The sequence below is a fragment of the Lycorma delicatula genome, chromosome 2, assembly GCF_047948215.1.
Source record: "Lycorma delicatula isolate Av1 chromosome 2, ASM4794821v1, whole genome shotgun sequence".
NCBI lineage: Eukaryota > Metazoa > Arthropoda > Insecta > Hemiptera > Fulgoridae > Lycorma > Lycorma delicatula.
The window spans coordinates 94,486,269-94,509,537 of NC_134456.1; the positions used below are offsets into that span (position 1 = coordinate 94,486,269).

The 23,269-nt window shown below is 29.9% G+C and overlaps 2 protein-coding genes across 2 annotated transcripts in view; both read right to left on the reverse strand.

Annotated features, from left to right (window-relative positions):
* Window positions 1-3,149: 3,149 nt before the first annotated feature.
* On the reverse strand, window positions 3,150-12,296 carry LOC142320224 (metabotropic glutamate receptor-like). Its single transcript, XM_075357922.1, has 4 exons — window positions 12,146-12,296; window positions 8,672-8,871; window positions 7,065-7,245; window positions 3,150-3,408 (listed from the first exon to the last, which is right to left on the reverse strand). The coding sequence occupies exons 1-4, from the start codon at window positions 12,289-12,291 to the stop codon at window positions 3,177-3,179; spliced, it is 759 nt and encodes a 252-aa protein (XP_075214037.1). The 5' UTR covers window positions 12,292-12,296; the 3' UTR covers window positions 3,150-3,176.
* A 2,438-nt stretch (window positions 12,297-14,734) lies between these two features.
* The window catches only part of LOC142319913 (metabotropic glutamate receptor 4-like), a 44,169-nt gene continuing 35,634 nt past the window's right edge, over window positions 14,735-23,269 (reverse strand). The window contains exons 10-12 of the mRNA XM_075357586.1: window positions 20,748-20,872; window positions 17,271-17,463; window positions 14,735-14,865 (exon numbers count right to left, since the gene is read on the reverse strand). Coding sequence (XP_075213701.1) covers window positions 14,735-14,865; window positions 17,271-17,463; window positions 20,748-20,872 — 449 coding nt within the window. The remainder of the gene's footprint in view (window positions 14,866-17,270; window positions 17,464-20,747; window positions 20,873-23,269) is intronic.

Genomic DNA, 23,269 nt, shown 5'->3' on the forward strand with positions numbered 1-23,269 from the left:
GGAGGTACAATAGAGTGCTCTTATAATACCTCTGCAAACAATCATCCAATTTTCAAAATTCAAACCGGGTATTTGTTAATAGATTGAAAGCTAACTTTTGCATGCATCAGGTACATTCTTGATCTAACAGACCATGGTTATTCGGAAATGTTATATATTCATAACCAATCTTCCAATTTTCAAAATACAAAGGGGTACTTGCTACATATTTTTCGATAGATATGTGTATATATAAAAGTAATTTAAGTAAAATAAAACAAAAACAAAAATGGTAGAACCATAATGTTAGAAGAGGGGGGATGAATTAAGTCAGTGGGGAAGGAATCCACCCTGATAATTTTCTGCTGTTTTTTATGGAAATTTATAAAAATAAAATTTTATGTAAAAAATGATTTAAAAAGACAAAAAAATATTTTATTTTTAACTGCAATATAAAACTTGTTATAATGTAAAATAACTATATTTTTTTTGGTTAGATTTTCATCATTGATTTTTCCTAATTTTTAATAATACTAATTTTAATAATAATAATTTTTGATGTAAATAGTATTAATGATGCAAAGTACATAGTTAATATCATGATTCAATACCTACTTTCTGTGTTAAGTTTTTCAGTAAAGTTGTTACTCGACATGAGTCAGCTTTGATGGAAAAAGGTTAAATCAAATAAAATCATTCAAGTATTTGGAAAGTTTGATGACTTGGAAAAGAAACTGTACAGAGAAAGTAGAAGGCATACTCTGTATAAAAAGGTAAATCTTTCCATAATGATTTTGTTTTAGAGTATATTTAAAGTGGTTTTATTAGACACTAATTTCATCTACATGTTATAAATAAGAATTGTACCTTATACACTCCTTTTTTCTTTTAGAGGGACCCAGCCTTTTGATGATCTGTTATGTAGAAAATGGGTCCACACATTAGCTATGAAAGAGAGAGTTTACATCATGTGCCAACATCAACTGAACTACCTGGTTTCTGAAGCAGTAATTGTAAACCAATACTTAATTTTCTTTCTGACAAATGAAATTATTTCCTGCTGTGCAGAAAACTACTAAATAACCAAAAAAAAGCTTGAAAACATTTTAAGTGTTCAGCAACATGCACTAGCAAAAATGTTTATACAAAAATATGATTACATTTATGCATAAGTGTAAGAAGTCATAATAAAAACCCAGATTATAAATTAAACAGTGAATTTGTTTGTACAAGTACTGACAACTGTATGGCAACATACCCTCCTTTCTGATAGTTTTTCTTTTCTTACAATAAGAAAAAGATCATACTTTTAAACATCCTACAGTTTACTTTTATAGATAACTCATTTGATGAGATTTAAGACTTTTGTCTTCTTGGTTTTGAACCTTGTTTATCTTTTATGGTTCATTGCATTACTGATCTAAACCTATATATTAATATCTATATTAGAATCAATCTAAAGTTTTTAGCATTTCCAAATTTCATGAAAACCTCTATAGTAAAAATAATCACCTTCATGGAGTTGACTAAATAAAAAAAGGATACTGAAATGAAAGATATTCATTTAGTTATGATGATACTTACACATTTCTGTAAAGTGATTTGATCAGTTTATATTTTTTTTAAAGTTCAGTTTGCAAGTTGAGTTTTCTTTAAGTTATACAACTAGATTCCAGAGTTAAAAATAAAATTGCTGAAACACAGCTGCAAGTGCTTGTATACATTCTTTTGGGAACTGTCCAGAATATAAATCTGCTCTGCCAGACACAATTAGTAGCATCCCATTTACCTGGGTTTAGGAAAAAAGAGAATTGCATCAATTATTTACTGTCATTTGTCTAATATTAAGATAGATGGTTGTTTCATCTACAAACCAGTAGGTGAGGAATCTATTTTTATGAAGATATAATTGTTAATATCATTAAAAAGATAATAAAAACTAAAAACACTAACAAAAAAAGAAATAAATATATTATGTTTACTGCATTATGTTAATGATAGAAATGCAAAGAATATTCTAAAAAAATAATCTTTTTTCACACTTGCCAGTTCTGTAAAAGCATGATGGATAAAACATGGAACCTCAACATTCCTGTTGCCAGCTAGTAGGTGCATGACATTTTAGTTTCTGCAAGCAGAAGGACTTAGTGCTCCCAAGATATAACATTTTGTTGAACCATGTTTATCCAATAATGCTACGAGTCTTCGTGTTGTAAATGAATGTGTAAGTGGCATTGAAATTTGAAACAAAAACTGACAATACAATTGTAAAACTTTCCCATGAAACTCATAAACACACAAGTTAATTAAAAATATTTATTTTATTTAAATATAATATTTTCTCATTTATTTAATTCAATGATTCTAACTAAAGCACATGTGCATACCATATTTAATTGGTGCAGGTGTAGTGGTTCTAGCAGTGATGGTTAGCACTAACTAAACTAATGTAATTTCACAACTTACATAGAACGAAATTCTTTGTTGTACTTGTGAATGAAAATATGGTGGGCTATACAGCCAAACTCAAAACAATCAGGAGCTTAAAATAGCATCAATAATTAGCTAAATTCCTTGAATGCATAGTTCTTCATCAAAGGTAAGTAAAAATTGGTGTCACAGTACAAAAATGTGTGAATGCAGATGGCAAGTATTTGAAGAAGTAATATAGATAATTTCATACAACTAAATATATTTTTCTACATTGTAATAAGGGTGAAATAAAAAACACATCAACATTTTATTTTTTAAATATTTAATTTTATTTAAAAATGAATAATTATATTTAATTAAAATCAATTTAAAAAAACTTTCTATTTATATTTATTGACTAGTTAAAGTCTTTGAGGTAATTTTTTGACGAGGAACAGAACGAGGAACAGATGATTTGATAAAGATGCTGTTATTCCTGTATCCTAGAAATAAAAAAATAAAGTTAACCAGGAAGTAATATTGTAAGTAATAAAATTTCTTAAACAGGTTCTCAGTTCATTATTTCAAAATCCATTTAAGGTAATATGATGCAAATACTTCACATAAGACTTTAATTACAAGAGCTTTTTTATATATCTACGTAATTTCCTTACAATGTAATAATATGATTTATATTTACAAATAAAATATAGCTTATCTATCAACTACTTAGTGCTCTTTTATAAACTTAGCTTAAAATGATTATGTTAACTTAAGATTGAATATTACATTGTTTCATGTCTTTTTCTACTTGGTAAATATTTATTCATACCATGAATGTAGCCATTATTACTTGAAAAATACGTATTTGAATCAAATGGAGTACTGGCTGAGTTAGGAGAACTGACAGAATATGTTCTGCTGTGTGCCATAACTACTTCTTTGGTATTTTTTTCTGGTGTGAAAATTACAATGTAGATTTTTGGTAGGAATAGACAGCATAGTTGAACTAGCCCACTGAAATATAACATAAAATCAATTAAGATAAACAATTATAAAGTTTATTTGAAGGTTAAAATAATACTATAAAAAATTACAACAAATTAGAATTTAAAAGAACATTGTGTATTACTTTAATAATTAATTTAATAGCAGGCAATTCTTAATTCAATCAGTATCTCTTCTTTTTTATGTACCAGTATGTCCATCAGATCTCCATCAGTATCTCCATCAGATGTCGATCAGAACAAGTGGATCATTTTAATGATTCCTTTTTTTTATTTTGTTGAAGAAAATCCTCTGGCAGTCTTGTTGTTTAAAAAGCAATTGGCTACAAATGTATTGTCTGGTTCTTTGAAGAAGGTGCTGGAAGAGTAGTCCTTACTTGTTTTACCATCAGGCTGGAAATTACACAACAAATTTTTTTTGGGAGAATTTTTGCAAGAAGAAAATCCGCAAATCTGCAGTATTATATTTTATCAATTTGTTATTATTTGCAACTCAAAGATTACAGTTCAATCAGTCATTGAGGGAATAAACATATACAAAAGAATCTAAGAGTATGACTGTTGATTTAGGGCTGACTGGCCAGAAAATATTCTTGCGGTGGATTCTTATCACAGTGAAACAGATGAAAATGAGGCTCCTTATTCCCATGCAAAGAAAATGCACTAACCCTGAACAGGCAGTGCTAATACAAATTTATTAAAAAATTAAGAAATAGTAGTCAGCTCTAATAAAATGGATGTTACAGTGAATCTAATATCTGAAGGTGGGTCCGTAGTATGCTATGGCATCCTCTCCACTGCTCTTAATATCAATCAGCAACTTCTCACACCTGTAGCCAAAGTAATGTATTCCAAAAGCCATACCAATTAATTTGCAATGATTTCTGCCATATCTAATTATGACATCACTATTTTAGTTACAAAATTTGTTCCAGTAATTTATTGCAAATAAAATTACACTGATAGACAAAAAAAAAAAATTTTAATGTTTCTCTAAGTGTGATACACTTCTTGAATTGCTTTTTTGTGTACATTCCAGATCTCTAAATACAATTTTTCTATCACCCTAGTTTTAAATAAATTACACTTAAAAAAAAATTAAGGAAAAATATAGTTAAAATCTGTAAAATTTATAAATTTGCATGGCCATAGAATGATTACGCTGATGCTTTTCTTTTACAAATAACCTCAGGCACATCCCAAATTAATGTCCAACAGTAATCGGCTAGGATGTTAGTATTCCATTTCCTTTATAGCGGTTTTCCATCATTGAAATGTCTTGGTGAAAACGTTCACTGTGTTTATCACTTATGTCTCCGAGGTTGTCCGGGAAAAAATCCATATGTATTGGAGAAAATGTATTTTCAAAGACATATTACATTCCATAGCTCTCTATGAAGAAAGAAGTTGATTAACAATATTGTGGTAATTGTCGGATTTTTGTTTGCCGAGAAAACTTTTGCAAACATTTTTAAATGAAGCCCAAGCTGCATTATTCTAAAACACTGAGTTAAATACATCATCTTTTCACCAACTCTCTTACTTGAGGACCAACAAATATTCCTTCTTTAATTTTTTCTTCACTTACATTCGGAAATTTCTGCCTGATGTACAAAAATCCAGGACTATCCTTCTTCATTGCTTTTACAGAACTTTTCATTGGTCCTAGTTTAATATGGAAGGGATAAAATATTTTTTTGGGTTCAACTATGGGCTCATGAATAATATTTTTCCCATTTCAAGTTAAGTTGTCTCGTTTCTTCCACTCTTGGTTAACATAATGTTTATCCCTAGCTCGGTTGTCCCATTCTCAAAGAAAGCACACGTACTTAGTATAGCCTAACTGCATGCCTAACAAAATAGCTATAACTTTCGAATCACCACATATGTTCCAGCTATGTTTTTTTATAATTTATTTTTCAAGAACGTCTTTCATCACATCATATGTATCTTTTAAATTAATACCATAAGCACCTGGTATCGAAGGATATTTGTTACCGTTGTATAGTAGAATCACTTTTAAACTATACATGGATGAATCTATAAAAAGGTGCCAAGTCCTCAGGTTTATGAACTTGTCCTAAGTGCAACATGAGCTCATCAATATTTGTGCAATAAACCAAATTATTTTCATCAATAAAGTACTGAGAAAGTTCTTTTTGTCAGCTTCAAAAGCCCAAAATTTTTATATTTTTTGAACTAAATTCCAACCTTACAGTCTTGATCGTAACAGTTCAGATTGATTTTTTGATAAATTTAAATCCCTAACCAAGTCATTTAATTCACTTTGTGATATAAGATGTGGCTTATTGGAAGATAATTCAAAATCAAAATCATTGTTGTCTTCTTCTGATTCTTCATCGCTGCTTTAACATACATTCACAGGTGGCTCAGGAAATGGAATAATTTCACTGTGACTATATGATTTAATTATTTGTCTAGTATTGCTTATTTATAGCTTACAAATTATGTTAACAAAGTTAAACAATAAAAAATGAACTAACAAAATACAATATAGGAGCTTAAAATGCTAGCTATATGTTGAAAGATGAAAAAAATCCTTTAATTAAAATTAAGAAATTTTAAAAAAATGGTGGGTAATTTAAAGATTCTGAGTTCATATTTGTTTTCAGCATCAAAAAACAGATTAAAATCATGTATCGCATGTTAGGAAACAAAAATTACGTTTATCAGTGTTATTTATGCCTAACATTTTGTTCAAGATCTAAATGAAGTAATTTACTTATTTCTTGAAAGTATATATATTTTTTCAAGTATGATAAACTCTAAGGTTTTGCTAAAAATAAACAGTAACAAACAATAAAAAAGTATATGAAATGTAGTTTATTTATTATAGACTATAATGTAATGATTTTCTTTGATGTGGTGTAGTTATTTATGAAAATTATTTTTAAATAGTATGTACGCATTACTTTTGTTGCAATCGGTAGCATGTGTGTTCCATAAGTCAGGTTATAGGAGTGGTGTTGAGGAGGCAAGTGGAGGCAGCTTATAGGGAGGACCCGCCTTTAGATTTCATATATACTATAATGAAGAATGATTGAAAGAAGTATCAAACGATAAGAAATATAAATGTTTCTATGACATCCAGAAAATATTCAGTCATTTTCAGGACTAAGGTTACGTTTCAATAACCATGGCCATGACTGACTTAATAAATATTTCCATCAGATGAAAATCCTTCAATCCACTACGTCCTTTAATCTACGTGATTCAGATGATAAAATGGATGAAGTCACATTAAAACCTGTCTAATTCTATATTATTATTCTATATTATAATCAGATTGCACCTAACATTCAAATATTTAAAGACTCGTTCACTAATTGCTTAATATAAAATTGGCTCATTTGATAAACAATTTATTTTGAGAAAATATAAGTTTCTTATATTACTTATTTAATAAATAAGTAATACTAAACATCAGTTAGTCACATAGAATCATAATGATCTGGTGGATAGTAAATAAAGAAATGTTTATGAGTTAAGCAGAGAATTACACAAGTTGAAAGAATTTTAACTGTTATAATCACATAAATAACTTGTCTACAGATTAGGCGTGAATTTAAAATTTATTTTTTTTAAATTCCTGATTTTTTTAATACTTAATCAGTAAGTTTTAATAGCAAAAATAACTAACTATACCTTACAGATAGTGACATGGCAAGTGTAACAATACAAACAGCATTGTTAGTTGATGCCAAGTACAATGGTACAAACGCTATCCAGATAATAATAGCAGTATAATTTGTAAATGCTATGTGACGAGCTTCATTAAATCCTTCAGGACATTTTCGAGTCTTGAAAGCATAAGCAGTACAAATACCTAAAATAATAAAAATGAAACTGTTATATAGATAACATTGTTGTTTGTAAAATTTAATTAGATTCTACAAAAAATGAAAAATTGCATTTCATTTAAATGTAGGATGTTTCACTATACTGAAGAAACATCTAAAGAGTTAACTCTTTAGATCCTGGAGTCCAAAAAAAGTTCAAATTAGAGATGATTACTTAAATTTTATGCATTTAAAACATCTTTTATGCATGATGAAACATGAACTAACATTATCAGTAAGTTTTAATAGTAAATATAACTAACTATACCTGACTGCTAGTGACATGGCAAATGTAACAATACAAATAGCGCTGTTAGTTGATGCCAAGTATAATGGTACAAATGCTATCCAGATAATGATGGTAGTATAGTTTGTAAATACTAATCAAATACTTTAAATATTAATCAAATCAATTTCAAAATACTGGAATGTTTTCATCAATAACACATTTTAGTGATATGACATCTTTTTCAGTGGAGTTACCAGTAACAATATCATTTCAGGTCCCCATCTTAAATAGGTTTAAGAAATTTATTAAGTATTTATTTTGTTTACATTTTAATGCATAATATGCAAACAGAATATATAATAATAGAATATAATAGCATAACACAATATGAGAATAATATATTATAATAACAAGCTCTCAACACAGTTGAACAATATGAAATTTATAAACACACAATCTGTCAAAAATATAGATTTTTTGTTACAGTAAACAAACATAATACATTGTTGGGATTCAATTAATAGCACTGCTTCTGGAACATCAGCCTAAGAAATCAAAATAAATTGTAGAATTTTAATTTGGTTTCAGCCTACAGTGAAGCACTGTAACCTCAAAATTCAAATAAAATACCAAGGAAATTAGAAAAATTCATGTTTATCAAATTTCTAATACCCAATATTTAATTTAAATAGTTAACATACAAAATTATACACCTAAGTGACATGCAAACCACATGGCAAGTTAATTATAAAATAAGAACTGTGAACATAATCTCTACACACATAGTAGTAGGAAAATACCTAAAATGATTTTTCCTACTATTCATGCTTTTATTATTATTTTTTTTTAATTTTCATGTTTAACTTGTACCTGGCTTTAAAATAATGTAAAATACGTAAATACATCATAAAAACTACAGAAACCAACCTCCAGTGCATTAAAAAATATCTATATTGTACCAATATGTTTTTATTTAATATATTTCATAAGTGACTAAATGCTTTATTTTTATTAAATTGATTACAAATAGTAACAGTACATAGATTAAATTAAGTAGATTACATTACAAATAGTTTTATTGTACTTCTGTAGAAAGTCTACTTTCACTGCAAAAATCTTCTGTAAAATAATATGAAAAAAAACTGCTATACGTTACACAGTATAATCTTGTAATAATTACTTACCGATAAGAATAAAAGGGTAACTAAGACTTATTATGTATGAAAAATCTCCGAGACCAGAGCATATTTTAAGCCTCTGATCTTGAGCAGGAAGTACTTGAATTACTTTTGGAGGATCCATAATAAGCCATGCAGTATTGATTAAAATTTCAACAGACGTTAACAAACCAGTGATCAGTAACTGAGACTGTGGACTGGTAAATCTGAAATATAATTAAAAATATTATTCACCCAGTAATTTAAATTAAATTTTTTTAATAATGTACAACACTGTTGTTTTTTTTCAAAATTATTTATAGAAAAAAATTAATAAATATTTTTTATAACTAAAGTAACTAACAAATAAAAAGGTTCAGTAACATTTAACTTTAAAATTTTAACCATTTTTTACATACACAAGGGCTGTTTGAAAACAGAGAGCAAATTAATAATAACTTTACACTAAACAACAACAGAAAGAACATAAATTCTTAATAAAAGTTGTTTTTAATTTTTAAATTACTTAGATTAGAAAAATTGATAAATATGAAAATTATTCAGAATGCCTTAGGATGTATAATGGGATGTTATTTTATGATGTAGGAAGATATTTTTATGCGAGTTATCTAAAAATAATCAGAGCAAAAATTACTGTGTTTTTAAAACCTATCTCTTTTTTTTGTTATAATATTTTGTTATTGCCAGCCAGTTTACTGACTGGCAATAACAAAATATTATCCATTATTACCTAAATAACTAAGTTTATTTTCAGTTTTTTTTATACAACATTTTATGAGGCAAAAACAAAAATTAACTATGCCTTTCTTAGTTTTAATTTTGTTTAATGGAGCTTATAGAATGATCAATGGTAATCAAACATAGCTGAAATCAGAACATTCTGTAATTTACTAGGGTTGTTCGAAAAGTTCTCAGATTTACAAGAAAACATTTTTCAGAAATTTTTTAAAATAGTTTTCAACGTACTCACCTTCCAACTCGATACATCTAGACCTACATATTTCCAAATTTTTAATACCATGAGCATATATGTCCATCCAACTCTATAAATAAAGTCTCAGCTTTGACCTCGTAATTTAAACTGAATCTTCAGATCTGAGAAGTAATTACTGGGAACCAAATCCAGAAAATAAGGTGCATGAAGAGGCACTTCAAAGCATAGAGCATGGAGTTTTTCAGCAACAACCCAAGAAGTGTGTGCAGGTGTATTATCGTAGCAAAGAGTACATTTATTTTTTACAAGATGTGGATGTTGAGCCTGAATAGCACCCTTCAATCAGTCTATTAGTGAAGCATAATACACCCTGGTGTTGGTCTGTCCGGGTTTCATAATAATTTTATTTTTTAATAAAAATTAGAATAATAATTGATTTATTAAATATGATTGAAAAATATTTAAAAATCCCTCAGGATCAATATATGATTTTTAAAAATAATGGTATAAAAACACATCAAACATTTTCATGATTACTAAATAAATAAATGCTTATACTGAAGTAGATAGAAGCTAGTTAGTAGTAGGTAGTAGTAAGCGGCATCCTTTTAATAAATATATACAATAATAGTAAATTGTCTCATAGCAGCAAAATATAATTATTTATAAAAATAAATTTTCATTTACTTACTGCTTGTTTGTTTTACTCCCTTAATCTTTAGATTTTTACACTGAGCCTTTTTATGGATTTCTGTGCCTTCAGAACATATGAATATATTAATTATGTTTTAAAAATACAAAATTTTAGATATTAAAATTAAATTAAAAATGAACATTTTTTTAACAATTTTAAAATCTGTGATTGGACAGTTATTTATCAAGATTCTGAACATGCATCGCTTTTCAAAACTTACGCTTTTAAAATAAGATTTTCATAATCACAAATATGATAAAGGAGAGATCTCTTGAGAAAATGAGAGAAAAAATGCTGTCTTAAAAGACAGGACATGCAACTGGGTTGGTCTAGTGGTGAACGCGTCTTCCCAAATCAGCTGATTTGGAAGTTGAGAGTTCCAGTGTTGAAGTTCTAGTAAAGTCAGTTATTTTTACACGGATTTGAATACTAGATAGTGGATACCGGTGTTCTTTGGTGGTTGGGTTTCAGTTAACCACACATCTCAGGAATGGTCGAACTGAGACTGTACAAGACTACACTTCATTTACACTCATACATATCATCCTCATTCATCCTCTGAAGTATTATCTAAATAGTAATTACCGGAATCTAAACATGAAAAAGGAAGAAAGGACATGCAACTCTGCCTACCAAGGTTCACTCTTGACAGACTGCTGCTTAGAAAAATGAAGTGAAACATTAAAGTATGTAAGTATGCAAGTAAAGAATAATGAAAAAGATTATGCTACTCTTTGAGTAGAATTTTGATGGGATCATGTGGTCATATCTTCCCAACACCTTGATCAATTGTAAGCAAGATTAAATGACATCAAATGACCCATATTCAAAAGTCTGTGCAAAATTTCATAAAAATCAGTTAACCCAATCTGATGATATCAAGCAAAACAATAAATGAATAGGCAAAATGAAAATATTAAGCTTATTATCTCTTTTTTCAAATGAAATTCTCCAAATACATAACCAAAATGACATACTTAATGTAATAGCACAATATTATTATTATATTAATACAATATTACAATATATAAAATGTATTACAATATTGTAATATATAATGTGCTAATAATTTAGAACAATAATGTGACTTAAATCCAGAAATAATAATAAATAAAAAAGAAATTTTGCCCTTTATAGGGGTTTGAATTAGATTAAACACTACCAAACTGTATCTTAACTACGTACTTAAGGGTCATTAAATTATGCAAAAATATTTATCTACCCTTTGAGTAAAATTTTGTATAGGGCCTGTATCTCTGTCCGCTGGCCAGTGTAACCAAAATTAATCATCATCCGGACTCTGTAGGGAAGACACCCTCCATGTGGCAGTTTCGGTCACCACACCCACCCTCCATACCTAACCTTATGGACTTTACCGAAGGTCATCTTCAGAACCCCAGCAAAAGGCATCTCTCAGCCTTGTTCTTGCCTCGGTCAGGATGCCATTGATTCAAATATCACATGTGATATTCCCATCAGTGTACTACTAGGAAATGAACTTGTTAAAACAAAACATATCTATGTCTAGTCTTTAGCAAAACTGAATGACATGAAGAAACTGAAATTAAAAATACAACTACCTACACGATAGGTCAGAAGTTGAGTTCAACAAGCAACCATAACAGGGAAAGTAATAACAAGCAATTAGTAAATGAAAAAGTATTTTTATAAGTAATTTATACTTACTTACTTTTTTGTTTATATTTTTTTATTAAAACAGTGATATAACTTAATCCAATAAAATACTAAATAGCTAAATAAAAAAAGTAACTTTTTGCAGCTAGATGTAAATCACATTACTGAAAATGAAAGTTTAAGTAAATTGAAAAAAAAAACATGTTTAGTTACTTACCTTTTATGCACTTTCTGTATGCTTGAATTAAATATCCTGGCAATCCTGTTTGTTTTTGTAACAATAGCAGCATAACAAAGAGTAAAACAAAAACCAAAGAAGAATTTTGTCATTCCACATGTTAACTCAGTTGGAGGTGCCACCATTACAAATGTTACACTGAATTCCAAAAATGTACCTATGTTGGAAAACTCCTTAGAATAAGATTACATAATGCATGATGATAAGTAATGAACATAAATATAAACTTAAATTTTAAGGTGTATTAAGATAAATAAATTAATTAAAGTAGCTTTTATCCTACTCTTTTACCTCTAGTAAAAAATTACAAAAACATTGTCCAGAAACATCCAATTTACATTTAAATCTTTAATTTTTTTATTACCTGGAATTATCAATGATTTTCATAATTCTAAACACCATGATTTTCCATTATTCATAATTATTTTCAGACATTACCCCCTTTTTTAGGAGATATTACAAGATCAAAATTTTCTTCAAAAAAATTTCAGCCATATTGTGCAACAGGGCGTCTAGTCCACAGGCATCCGCCTGCTAGATAACACCAATGATGCTCTGGCTGTATCAAAAATATCCAAGCATCCTCACCATGAAGGATCTAATAGGATCAAACCCACAGACCCAATAATTCTGGTGAATTATTGAATTCTGAAGAAATGAGGTAACAGTGATCTATCCATCAGAACAGGATGACATTGTTTCTTATCTTAAAATGTAAAAATTGTCTTTGTGTTCTTATTCTGAACAATTTAAAATACAGAATAAGCTGATATTTTACTTGTTCATTATACAAACTACTCCTTACTTCATCACTACTTCAAGTTATATAAAAATGTTTTGTGTGTGCTCTTATTGAGGAAAATTTTCTCTCAGCATACATAATACAGTAGTAATACTCATCCTTCTAGAGCTGTTAATAATATTTATGAGTGTATTTTACTTGAATACATGAGTATAAATAAAACATACAAATGTGCACACGCACACACACAAACATGAGCATACTACAACAATACTTAATGCAACGTAGCCATTGTATATCATCTGCTCATTTTGTATTTGATTAGATTCACTATATCATTACACCATATGCTTTTTCTTATTTTTTTTATTATTGAAAAATATTACTTTAAGAATATATTGTTTCACAAATTTCATTTACATATTCCAATCTTCTTCCTATACATTCGTTTATTTCAAATTAATCAAATATGGATGTCTTAATACTAATATCCAGTTTGGTTTGATTTTTATAAATTTCTCTACCCTTCTATTCATTGTAAGACCGTGTAATTTGGATTTTTGTTGACCAGTCTAATTTTCAACAGCTTGCTACATTTCAAATTCTTCTAATCTTTTCCTTTTCGGTTTTATTATTTTTTTAAACAGAAAATCTGTTTCTTTACACTTTAAATATATATTTTCAAGAATTTTTAATTCTTAGATCTATATAATTTCAGCAGAATTTTTTTTTTTGTTTTTTTTTTTTTGCCAGTGTTATATATGTTCATCCTCTACAACCTTATTACCCTTCTCTCTTTTTCCTGTTTAGCCTCCAGGAATTACTGTTCAGGTATTATTTCAGAGGATGATATGTATGAGTGTGTGACATGTAGTCTTGTATAGTCTCAGTTCGACCATTCCTGAGATGTGTGGTTAATTGAAGCCCAACCACCAAAAAACACCAGTATCCACGATCTAGTATTCAAATCCATATAAAAGTAACTGCCTTTACCAGGATTTGAACTCTGGAACTATTGACTTCAAAATCAGCTGATTTGGGAAGACGCATTAAGCACTAGACCAACCGGGGGGGTTGGGGGGGGGGGGTGTATAACCTTATAACCTAAATAACAAAATACTGCAACTTCTGGTTATCATTTTTTCCTATCTATTATCCAGTTTTTGCCATATTTCCTGCAATTCTTCTTTTACGTACAAGATGAAAGTAAGAGGTCACACTACATTCTTGTCTCACTTTTTTTTAATCAGAAGTTTTCTTCATACTTTACTTTAATAACCTAATTCTTGTCTAGATTATAAATAATACTATTTTCTAGCATTTACATCTACTTTTTCTTCAAAATTAAAAAAAATAATTCTATTCTAAATTATTAAACATTTTTTTCCTGTTTCAATGCTCATCTTCAGTGATTGAAGGTAGTTAAAAAGTAGAGAATTAGTATAACAGAATTATAATAAGAAAGTTCTAATAATATCTGTTGTTGTATCTAAAAGATTTAACATGAAAACTACAACAAAACTGGACTTGATTTTTTTTTTTAATATAATTTTTATCTAAACGGGAAGAATCTTTTGCTTGATCACAGAACAAAACTATGTCATAATTTGATGTTAAAATAATGCTTATAAAATAATTTTTAGATATAAATTAATTAGATGAATTATAACATTTTCTTATCCACTAGATTTAGAAATCTTGCAATTCCTTGCAATATTCTAGTATTTCAGACATCCTAATATATGTCTAGCTTGTAAGACTGAGGTCATTATTTTAAAATAGTATAAAAATATTTTATTCAGAGCACTAATACTGAATTCTATTCACTACATAACAAAAGTTATAATAAAGTTACCGAGAAGCAGAAGGTAGCTGAGCTCTCTTCCACTGGCCTTAATGACAGGAGTATCTGAATTAGACCAGAATATGTAGCTCACTGAAATAGTTGCTACTATTCCTGTAAACATAAACCAGAATTAAAATAATTAATATAAATAAATAAACAATAATCTACATAGTAAAAATAAATTACATACTGTTGTGAGTTCATGGTTCGATAAAAATACTGACAGACTAACAACTGTAAAAATTTCTTACAAATACATTCTATTACCCTAAAGACATATAAACAAAATAAATAATAACAATAATACTAATACTAATAACAATGACAATTGTTATAAGTAAATAACATTAATCACCATTAATATACCAGTGGTCCATTTAAATTGAAACACATCTATATCTCAAAAACTAAACATTTTAGTAAAAACTTTTCCTATTAAAGTTTCTCTATTTCAAAGGGGAAATATGTTCACAACCTATGTTTTCCTCGATAGGTCAAATAGAGGTAATTTCAAGGTCAACTTAATTTTTTTTAAATAGAAACTATATTTTTTATTGCAGAATCGAATTCTTTGCAAAAAAAAATTTAAATCTCATTTCTGAATTTTTTCCCTAAAATTGATAGTGTTTTTTAGTTATTCGTCTTCAAAAATACTGTAGGCTTATAAATTGGTGTTTTTAGTTTCATTAGGTCTGGGCCAGCTGACGAGTTATATCCAGCTGATGTTAAATTTTAAATAAAAACAATCAGTTAAAGGATCAATCTAAATAAAATCCAATTACGTTTTAATGCATTTTTTTAAACAGATAGTACATACCAGTAGTACATACCAATTGGTTACGTAGCCGCTTTGGTCAGTTAAGTTATGTTGAATTTATGAAAATATTTGGTTTACTGACACTAATTTTTTTTTTAATACTCTATCTAAGATAATTACAAAAACTTACTCTTCATAAATTACAGCAACAAATGTTCTAAGTGGTGTCCTATTTCAATGCATTTTTTGATACGTTTTAAGAACAACCCATGAACATTTAATAAATGTTCTATTTTGATATCTCTATAGACGTTTGTAACACGCTCTTTCATGTTTTCAGGGAGTAGTTGGTATTTCTAGGTAAACCTTTTCTTTAAGGTAACCCCCATAAAAAAAAGTCCATTGGACTAATGTTGGGGGAATGAGCTGGCCAATGAACTGGACCAGCTCAACCAACCCAACGATCATAAGGTAATAATAATTACTAATATTATGGAATCACACAATATCAGATAAAAATATTTTTTACAATAAACTAAAAACATTTATTTAATTTTGACAAACAACAACCAATCATTTCCTGTAATTGATTTGGGTAATGGTTTCTATTTATCTATTTAAGGTTACAGGTTGTGGAAATAAATAAAAACTTTTAATCCATTCCCCTTCCTGTCATAAAAGATTTATAATAGAAAAATGATTTTGAAAACTGATTCTTTAATATAAAAAATATGAGTAAATTCAGAAAATAAAAAAAATAAAATTACAGAGATAATAAATTGTTTTATTTAAATAATAATACAAAGTAAAGGAAATATTGTGATCGCAAAAAAATTCAGTTTTCAGATTTCAATGTAAATATTCATTTTTACCATTCCTAAATCAATTTTGAATAGTTTCAGCGTGATGTATGTATATACGTATCTCGCATAACTAAAAAAAATTAGCCATAGAATGTTGAAATTTTGGATTTAGAACTGTTGTAAAACCTAGTTGTGACCCTCCCCTTCTGATTGCAATCAACTGGACCAAAAGTGTCCATAAAAGCCCAAAATCAATTTTTTTTGGATTTTGGATTTCTTAACTGCAGTAATAAGCCCTCATTGAGAGCTTCAATGATATATCATAAGTGGTATTTATTTTCATTCGTTTCAGAGTTACAGCCAAATTAAATTTTAATTACTGAAATATTTGATCTTACAAGGGGAAGACACATCGGTTCGTATCAGACTTCATCTCTTTTTTTTTAACTTTTATTTTTTAAATTTAAATATGTTCATTTATTAATAATTATTAACCTGTGATTGTAAAAAGATTTTTACAATAAATAATAATTCAGTAACAAAAAAAAAATAATATGAAAAATTATCAAAAGTGAATTATCAAATGAAAGAAAAATTTATGTACTTTTCATTTTAAAAAAATGTGTATATGTAATTAAATAGGCGTATATGTTAATTATGTGGTCTCCACATTCATTTCATAGCAAGAAATGAATTTATTAGCATGTGAAAAATACCATGCCACACCAGGATTTGAACCCAAAGCCTTCTGGATGAATGGCAGTTATTACCACTGTACCAGATATGTTGGCAAATTTTCAATAAATGAGTATTTATTATTTGAGAGCATTCATTTTTAGTAAAGGAAACAAGGAATATCAGTTAAAAATCAAATGAGGCGATGAGATAAAATAAGTTGGAGTAAAGGTGACGATAGTACAGAGAAACACCTACCAACCAGTTATGTGAAAACATACCAAATGATGCGACTGTAAGCGCAGCAATAGCCCAAGGATTATTATAACTGATGTATTCTTCAGGTACTGCTTCACATGTAGTTTTGTTTGGAGTAGCTTTATAACCTCGAGGACAAAGAACACAATGAAAGTCATCCTTTCGAATTTCAAATTCTGCACAATACTCACAAGACCAGCAACAAGTATCTTCATACTGCAACAAGTCAAACATTAGTATTAAAATTATAATAATAACAAGAAAACCCCAAATCATAGTCAACATTTTCTAAATCTTTCAAAATCATGTAACATACCTATTAAAAGTAAAAAAAAATTTACTACTTCAATGAAAAGAAAGAAGGATTCTACATATATATTTTTGGAGAGATTCTTCTGACCAAATGGTTATACTGTACTTCTAATTTTTTTAGCAGATAAAAACAAAATTAAATTATCCTAGGTAGCATATCGAAGATAATAATAGGTTTTTTTGTGTACTTATAATCAATCCAAGTAGTTTAACTGTATGCAACAAACTTAAATTTGGTCTAATGTACTGTTGGTCTAATGCACTTTGGTCTAGTGTACTATTTCTAAACAAAATTTGAATTTTGAAATTCCGTGTCAGCGGAGTGAACATTGGAACAGCGGCTTCATTGCATGTGTTAAAAATAGCTGACGCGAGTAGTTACAATGTCGAGGAACAGTTAATGACAAATGTATGGGTTCATGAACGACAACATACGAATCAAACAATGAAGCTAATTAGTGATATGTTTCGGCAAAGCTTTAATAAGACGCCACCACGAAAAAACAACAATGTTGGCTTGGGAAAATCGTGAGGCAGTGTTAAAAATAGACCGCAGAGTGGACGAAAGTTAACATGGTTAGAAAAATGTGCTGCTATTCCAATCCCCACTGAAACCAACTGGTAAAAACGGTCAGCTGAACTTCGTATACCGCGGAAGACAATGCAAGACCATATGAAAAAGGATTTTAAAGTTAGGCCATTTTATCGGATGTTCATCAATGAACCGTCAGATGCAGACATGGAATGCATGCGCTGCATTCTGCCAGGCGTTATTAGAAAATTCCCCGCTGCACAGCATTGTGGAAAGATGCTTTTTACTGACGAATGTGCAATCTATCGCAGTTCGCATGTCAGAAATGTGTTATTTTGGGCGAAAGGAAATCCTTATTACGCGACAGAGATGAAAGAAATCCATCGCACGTCATGATATGGAATGACAGTTCGTCATTTGTTTGATCCTTATTTTTTTGACGGGCTAGTGAATACACGAACTTATTTAGAGATGTTGGAGGGGCGGTTAATACCGCAGCTTCCAGAGAAGGATTTCATTGAACGAGTATGGTTGCAGCAGATGGACCACCTGCACATTTTACTCTATCAGTCCGCGCGCTTCTAAATGAAAAATTTTCAGGATTTTGGATCGGCTGCGAAACTCCAGCGTCAAGAGCTCCGTTATCATGGCCATCTCAAAGTCCTGACCTCATCACACCAGATAATTCATAACGGGGACTTATCAAGCCACACATACCTGCTCATCATTACAGCAAAAATAAAGAACTGCGTGACGCTGTGAGGGACACCTTCCGTAACGTAACACCAGAAATGCTCCGTCGCATGTCGTAGAGGACGTGGCGACGTATAGAATTGAGCGTGCAACATGAGGGTGAACACACAGACCACTGGACAATTAAAATTAATACTATGTATCAAGTTAGTAAATAAAATAATTCACTATTTTATCACATTTTTCATTTATAACTTATTACAAATTTTTAGTTCTAATTTTGGGGGTACGGTGACTTCTTGATCTCTATATAAACAATATATATACGAGGTGTGTGAGAAAAGTAATGAGACTGACTTTTTACTTACCAAAGTTTTTATTTTTTTTTAACAGCAATATTATCGCCTTCAAACTAGTTCCCTTGGGCAACTATACACCGGCGGAGTCGTCGATTCCACTCCTAGTAGCAGCGCTGGAGGGCTTTTAACTGGTCGATCACAGTCTTTTGAATGTTCACCAAAAGAGTTCCAAAATGATGTCCTTTTAAGATATGTTTCAATTTCGGGAAAAGGAAAAGGTCACAAGGACTCAAATCAGGTGAATAGGGGGGGTTGAGGAACCTAGGAATGCGTTTTGAGGTCAAAAATTCCCTGATGGAAATGGCCGTGTGACACGGGGCATTGTCATGATGAAGTATCCACTTGTCTGCATTGTCTGGTCTCACGCGAATCACACTTTTCCTGAGCCTTTGTACAACACTTGGTTGACGGTTTGTCCTGGAGGAACAAATTCTTCACGCACGATACCCCTACTGTCAAAAAAGCAAATCGGCATGGTTTTAATCTTTGATTTACTCATTCGACATTTTTTCGGTCGAGAAGATGACGGAGTGTGCCACTCTTCGCTTTGCCGCTTTGTTTCAGGATCGTACTAAAATATCTAGGATTCATCACTTGCGATCACACGATTGAAGAATTCTTGGTCATTGTCTGTCCTCTCAAGAAGATCAACGCACACGTTTCTTTGACTGTCCTTCAGTTCCGTTGTGAGGTTTTTCGGCACCAATTTCGCATGACCAAATCGTCTGTCAAAATTTGATGTCGGTGAAAGCGTTTAAATTTAACTGTTCACTCATAATTCTTATTGTTAAACGACGGTCTGCTCACACAAGAACCCTCATACGGTCAACGTTTTTGTCAGATTTTGAAGTTGAAGGTCTCCCTGAGCGAGGTTGATCTTCAACGTGTTCTAGGCCTGCCAAAAATGATTTGTGCCGGCGGAAAACTTGTGCTCTTAACAATCAATGTTCCCCATAGGCCTGTCTCAACTTTTCAAAGATCACACTCATGGATTCCCCAAGTTTAACACAAAACTCGATTGCACAACGTTGCTCTAAATTCTGATGCTCCATTTTCGTAACACAACTTCACTGATGGCGCTGTCAAAAATAATGCGTTGGCTGAACGGAGTTGAAACTCGTACTGAGCATGTGGAAGGGATGAACAAACCGGTCTGGCACAGACCGGTAGACATAGCGTAGCCAGATCGTTCGCAGTGTTACCAATCTCATTACTTTTCTCACACACCTCGTATATATATATATATATATATATATTAATACTACAAAACCACATAAATTATAGACATTGTCTACAGGTAAACTGATACTTAAAAATGTTTTGAATCAGATTCAAGAAACTTCAGTGCATGTAAAGTAGCTTCTCATTTTTTGTTTTGAGAATGGCTATGGGAGTTTGTTCTTGCGAATCAAGCTGGATAAAGAGTTTTACTGCCAAAGAATCGAAAATTACTTGCGAAAAATCATCCATAAAAAATTAAATGTATGTTTATAAAGATGAAATTATATATTGCTATTTTAATATAATTCATTTAAAATTTATTTTTTTCTCTAGATTTAGAATAACTGCAGGCAAATATTTTATAAATTAATAAAAATACTTACTTCTCGCACTTTAATTTGATCTGGCTCACATTCTTGATTACAAGATGATTTAGGGAAATCCTTTCCATTTTTATATTTTAATATATTATGATCAATGTGTATGACAGGTTCCTGATGTTCATTTACTGAAACATAAAAAATTTCAGATAAATAACTTATGTAAAATAAAAATATTTAAAAATTACATATGATAATTGATATTATGAAATTCTTCCCTTTATCGATACCTAAATCCCTTTTATATTATAATTTATCCAATAGGTATGTTATAAATTATTCAGGAGTGTAAGGACAAATAATATTTCATCATCTATGTGATGTGTAATGACATAAGGAATGCATAAAACACTGATTTAATATGTCACCTATATAAGCAACATTACTTTCAACACAAAAAAAGTGCGCTATTAAAATAAAACAAAATGGAAAAAAAATGTTTACTCTGGATAATTCTGCTGAGTTAAGGTTGCTACGTTCATTATAAATATTTACTTTCAAAAAATACTTGTATTGCTAACTAAAATTATTAAAGAAATTAAGTTAAATACAAAAAAAATAATGTTAAATAATAAAGTAAAAGTAATAAATTTATATAAATAAAAATGTACATATTCGTTTGTTCAAAATCTTAAACTCCGAAAGTTCTTCACCGATTACTTTCAAATTTTGACCCAACGCTGCATTCGAATACGCGTGTGTTTTTATATACCTACTATTTTATATACCTAAGATGTCACACCTGTGACACGTAAAAAACAGCGCTATCTGTTGAACGTAAAAGCAATACACGCAATACTAAATATTTTACGATTCCATTACAATGTTTCCGATATGTGTGTCCGCTATAGACTAAAAAACTACTGGACCGATTTACGCGCGAGGAAAAAGCAAGAAAGAGAAAAATCGGAAAAGGGAAAAATCCAAAAACGTAAAAGGGAAAAAGGGGGAACTGGAGAAAAGAAAAAAGTAAAAGACGTGAAAAAGAAAAAAACGGGGAAAGGAAAGTAGTACGGAAATAAGGGTACGGGCGTGATTTTTACAGTGCGAGATGCGGCGCTCAACTGAAGAATCAACTGGTAGACACAGTCTAAAGTCGATGCGGCGTTGCGCGGGAAAAGCGCGACGCCCTGTCGATCAATCGCGTTGCTAGGATTGCCGGCGCATGCGCAGACAGGGGAAGGGAAATGATGGATGACAATCTTATCTGCTACAGGAAATGAACATGTTTAATCCTGTTCGACAGAACGTGATAACAAAATAGATTTAATTGCATATTTATCGTTTCGCCTAAAAACACTTCAGACTGGATGCGTGTGGTTGATAATTTGAAGAAAACATGATGTGATTACAATAAAAGATAAATAATTTTTTTTTTCTTGACAATTCGAAGAAACAGCATGTGATAACAGTGTTAGAGATAATTGGCGAACTGTTAAATAATTAACGAATTTAAAAAAAATATTAATTAATCAACTGGTTTTCCTTTTTTTTAAGTCGGCGGTTACAACGTTATCTACCGATAAAAACAACCCAATTGTCTGAGAGCGTTGTATACGGGTAAATCCAGCCGTTTCTGGATGTTATGTAAACGAAAAACTGCGCTATTTCATCATTCGCAATCTGTCATTGAACGTGAATACATCAATTGCTGTGAGATCATAATCTTCACCAATTACCAAGTGCGATTTCATCTTAATTAGCAAGGTAAGTTTTAATTTAATGTAAAAAACTGTGACTTTATGATATTATTAAATAACTTTCAAACAAATAAAAATTGAAAAAGTAATATAATGAATAACATTTCTCTTTTCTCATTTACTATATAGACATCATGGATTGTAAATGTGTGCGTTTAGAAGATGATTGCGCAATCGCTAAAAAACAATCTGAATAGATATTTGTGACGCGAATTCTTTTATAATTTTAGAAAAGGCGTTTAAAAAAAATTAATCACATATTATTACAAAAATGGAAACGAAACAAATAAATATATTTATTTTTAAACAGTAAAAGAAATTGCGTTTTCAACATCTTAAAATCGCATGTAACAACGGACGCTGTAAAATTTAATTTATTATTGGAATGTACATATGAAAAAAGTCGGAGCGACCAAATTGATTGTCAAGACATTGCTTTTAAAATTGAAAATACACCCGTATATAACTGTAATGATTTAGATCAAGTTATAGACGAAGCGTTTGAAAAACTATTAGCCGAAGAATCCGAATTTCAAGGTAAAGGCAGCGGTTGGTCTTTAAATCAGTATCGACGGTTTAATCTTGCATATAAATAAATTTAAACCGTTACGCGGTTCTTCATATATAGATTTACCCGATAAAATAAAACATAAATATTCTGTGATTAATGTTAACAATAAAGACACACTGCTTTAAACGAGCAATTTTATCGAAACATGTAACCAGTAATAATCCGCAACGCTTGATAAACGTTATACTGTTGATTCAAAAAGTACATATGACTAGCATGTTAACGTTTCCAGTCGAGATAAAAGATATTAAAAA

Excerpts from the sequence above, each read along its gene's own strand:
- LOC142320224 (XM_075357922.1), bottom strand. The coding sequence starts at position 12,291 with ATGGTGGCACCTCCAACTGAGTTAACATGTGGAATGACAAAATTCTTC. Across the intron at positions 7,246-8,671 it reads TTACCCTTTTATTCTTATCG|GTATTTGTACTGCTTATGCT; the intron begins GTAAGTAATTAT and ends TTATTATTTTAG. Across the intron at positions 3,409-7,064 it reads GCCATGTCACTATCTGTAAG|TGGGCTAGTTCAACTATGCT; the intron begins GTATAGTTAGTT and ends GTTATATTTCAG.